At 40.4% G+C, this 3375-nt stretch overlaps 1 protein-coding gene across 1 annotated transcript; it reads left to right on the forward strand.

The window, feature by feature from the left end:
• The first annotated feature begins 387 nt into the window (after positions 1–387).
• Positions 388–1533, forward strand: LOC133613263 (trace amine-associated receptor 13c-like). Its single transcript, XM_061970658.2, has 2 exons — positions 388–586; positions 708–1533. Exons 1-2 carry the CDS (start codon positions 411–413, stop codon positions 1522–1524), a joined length of 993 nt encoding a protein of 330 aa, XP_061826642.1. The 5' UTR covers positions 388–410; the 3' UTR covers positions 1525–1533.
• Positions 1534–3375: the final 1842 nt, after the last annotated feature.

Here is a 3375-nt window from a genome sequence, read left to right on the forward strand (position 1 = left end):
GAAGTGTCTTGCTCAAGGACACAACAGACGAGACAAAGTTGGTCGAAGGTGGGCATTGAACCAGAAACCCTCAGGTTGCTGGCACGGCCACTCTCCCAACCGCGCCACGCCGTCCCAAACAAATTTACGGTCAATAATCTATCGCTAAAATATTGTATCAGGACTTAAAATTAGATCAGATCTGAGGCCAAAAAATCGTATTCAGGATGCGAGGCCACAATTGTTGATTGGGACTTCCCTAATTGCAATCACGTTCATTCGGTGAAACTGGAACAGTGACAGTGTGATCCGCCAATGAGATCGCAATTGATGGATGACGTTGGCTCACTGAGGGGAGGAATGAGCATCAATGAAGATATAAAAGAAAGACGTATAAGAGAGAGGTTTGGACTCATCTCTTCGTCCACCCGATGATGGAGATGGAGGACCAATCAGAGCTCTGCTTTCCACAACTAAGCAACATCTCCTGTAAGAAACCCATGTCTCATTGGTCTGGTGATATACTTTTGACAGTTCTGCTGTCCGTTATCTGTGTCTTCACTGTGTTTCTCAACCTGCTGGTTATCATCTCAATCTCCCATTTCAGGTACATTTTTTTCATCCTGAAATCATGTTTGTCAACGTGTTGTCGCTGTAATGTCTCCGCCTGTTTGTTTTGTCAGGACTCTAGTTAGGAGCGATGTTCTTAATTTGTTCTTCATCTCCAGGCAGCTCCACACTCCCACCAAACTCCTTCTCCTCTCTCTCGCGGTCTCAGACTTTCTGGTGGGCCTCCTGGTGATGCCAGGTGAGATCTACATGAGAACGTCCTGCTGGGCTCTGGGCGATGTTCTCTGTTCTCTGTGGAGCTACATGGTTTACATGGTGGCGTTTGCTTCAGTGGTACACATGGTGCTGATATCAGCTGATCGTTATGTGGCCATTTGTGATCCTCTGCATTACAACACCAGGGTCACTGTGGGAAGAGTTCGATTCTGTGTTTTTCTTTGTTGGTTCTCTTCCTTCCCCTACTGTGGCATCATTTTCAAGGAACAGTTGGCTCACCCCGCCATGTATAAGTCATGCCACGGAGAGTGTGTCACTGGTTTTGAATATGCCTCAGGTGTTGTTGACATTGTTGTGGGCTTTGTCCTCCCTCTCAGCATCATCCTCATTCTGTACATGAGAGTGTTTATGGTTGCAGTATCTCAGGCGCGAGCCATGCGCTCTCATGTTACATCCATCAAACACCATCATTCAGTCACTGTTAGGGCAAAGAAATCAGAGTTGAAGGCCGCCAGGACTCTTGGTGTCGTCATCCTTGTCTTCATCATGTGTTTATGTCCATATTACATTTCTACTCTGGCAAGTGACAACAAAATAATATCTTTATTGGCTCATTATGCTGTTTACTTATTTGACTTCAACTCGTGTTTAAACCCGTTGATTTATACCTTGTTTTATCCCTGGTTTAGAAAAGCAGCTCGATGTGTTGTCACGCTGCGCATACTGAAGTCTGGCTCTAGGGGAGACAACATACTTTAGACCAAAAGGTGAAATATTAATGTTTACAGTGTCGATTGTAGTAATTAGTTAACCAGATGTAAGTAAGCAGCCTCTTTTCCAAGGATGAAATTGTAAAGACATCCACATGATTTAAACTGTAATGAACACTGACCCTATTTGAAGTGCAAGTGAATTTCATTTGCTCAATCTTTGAGCTGGAAATGCCAAGAAAGTAGAAATAAAGTAAAGAAGGTGACTCACAGAAGGATGTTGGGTGAAGAAATATGTTTTACATTAGAGTAGGACATATATCAGACTATTATCTCATAACCTAACCTAAAACCTGATAGAACTGCAGGAAATAATGAAATATTTACAATGCATCTTTTTACAAATCAACTTGACCTTCAAGGATCTATTATAACCACTTATATCATTTTTAATCATGATGATCTTACATCACACCCGAGTATTCATATCTCTACCCTGGATGTATTGCAGTTCTTCTCATAGTTAAAATTGTTTATGCTTAAAAACTACTAACAGGTTAATATTTCCCAAATAAATTCATGACCTCAACTGAGCTTTCTTTTGTTCTGTCTCTCTAATTGTATTGCTTCAACTGTACTGTACTATACTCTGTACTATAATCCTCCTGATAAGACATTTTGTACATAATGTATAACATCATGTCATACATGTTGACAAATGTGTGAGTATGATTAGTTGTTGTGCAACCATTACTCACACTGACATTACACTTTAAAAAAAAGTCCTGTTGCTGTTACATTTTTTTTGGTGGCCGTCTTCTGCTGATATGACAAAACATTGTACAAGTGTTGACGTTAATCAGGAACATAACTGACAAACTTCGTAATCCAATAATGAATGAGGGACCAGCCCAGGATTAAAAGATTATTTTAGTCAAAACATTGTTTATAATATAAATATACACTTTTTTCTGTCCTTTCCAGCCAGTTATTAAAATTGGGGGACAATTTCAAACGTACAAACTCCTTGAGTATTTTTCGGACCACATGTGAGCAACATCAGACGTGCACAATGTAACCACACCAGCATCACACCTGTCCCAAACCTGACATAAGTTCAGTGTTTTATCATAAAAATCAAATAACACCAGTCATTTCCATGATGTTATTTTCTAATATGAATGTTTGGCCAACTGACAATGAAAATAAAACATCTTGTTTCGCATGGGCTGTATGTTGTAGCTCACGTTTTGCACAATGAGATGTGTTCTGGAGCACAAGCACGGGCTACTCTTTTTGTCCGTAAAATATATCATTACAGAGTTTTTATTAGCATTTAGCCAAACCAGTAACCGCGTTTCATGATTACTATCCATAAATATTTAGATTGTTTAAATTTTAAGCAGCACGTCAACAGGGGAAACACCCTGGACAAGGTCATAAGTCATGGCATGTCCATGTCCTCTGTTGTTAAAGGGGAACATTATCACAATTTCAGAAGGGTTAAAACCATTAAATATCAGTTCCCAGTGGCTTATTTTATTTTTCGAAGTTTTTTTCAAAATTTTACCCATCACGCAATATCCCTAAAAAAAGCTTCAAAGTGCCTGATTTTAACCATCGTTATATACACCCGTCCATTTTCCTGTGACGTCACACAGTGATGCCAACACAAACAAACATGGCGGTTAGAACAGCAAGCTATAGCGACATTAGCTCGGATTCAGACTCGGATTTCAGCGGCTTAAGCGATTCAACAGATTACGCATGTATTGAAACGGATGGTTGTAGTGTGGAGGCAGGTAGCGAAAACGAAATTGAAGAAGAAGCTGAAGCTATTGAGCCATATCGGTTTGAACCGTATGCAAGCGAAACCGACGAAAACGACAGCCAGCGACAC

Source organism: Nerophis lumbriciformis, linkage group LG13 (assembly GCF_033978685.3).
Source record: "Nerophis lumbriciformis linkage group LG13, RoL_Nlum_v2.1, whole genome shotgun sequence".
NCBI classification, from domain to species: Eukaryota; Metazoa; Chordata; class Actinopteri; order Syngnathiformes; family Syngnathidae; genus Nerophis; species Nerophis lumbriciformis.

What these genes read in the sequence shown, in the direction of transcription:
- LOC133613263 (XM_061970658.2), top strand. Translation starts at nt 411, where the DNA reads ATGATGGAGATGGAGGACCAATCAGAGCTCTGCTTTCCACAACTAAGC. An exon ending in ATCTCAATCTCCCATTTCAG is followed by an intron (nt 587 to 707) that starts GTACATTTTTTT and finishes CTTCATCTCCAG; the next exon opens with GCAGCTCCACACTCCCACCA.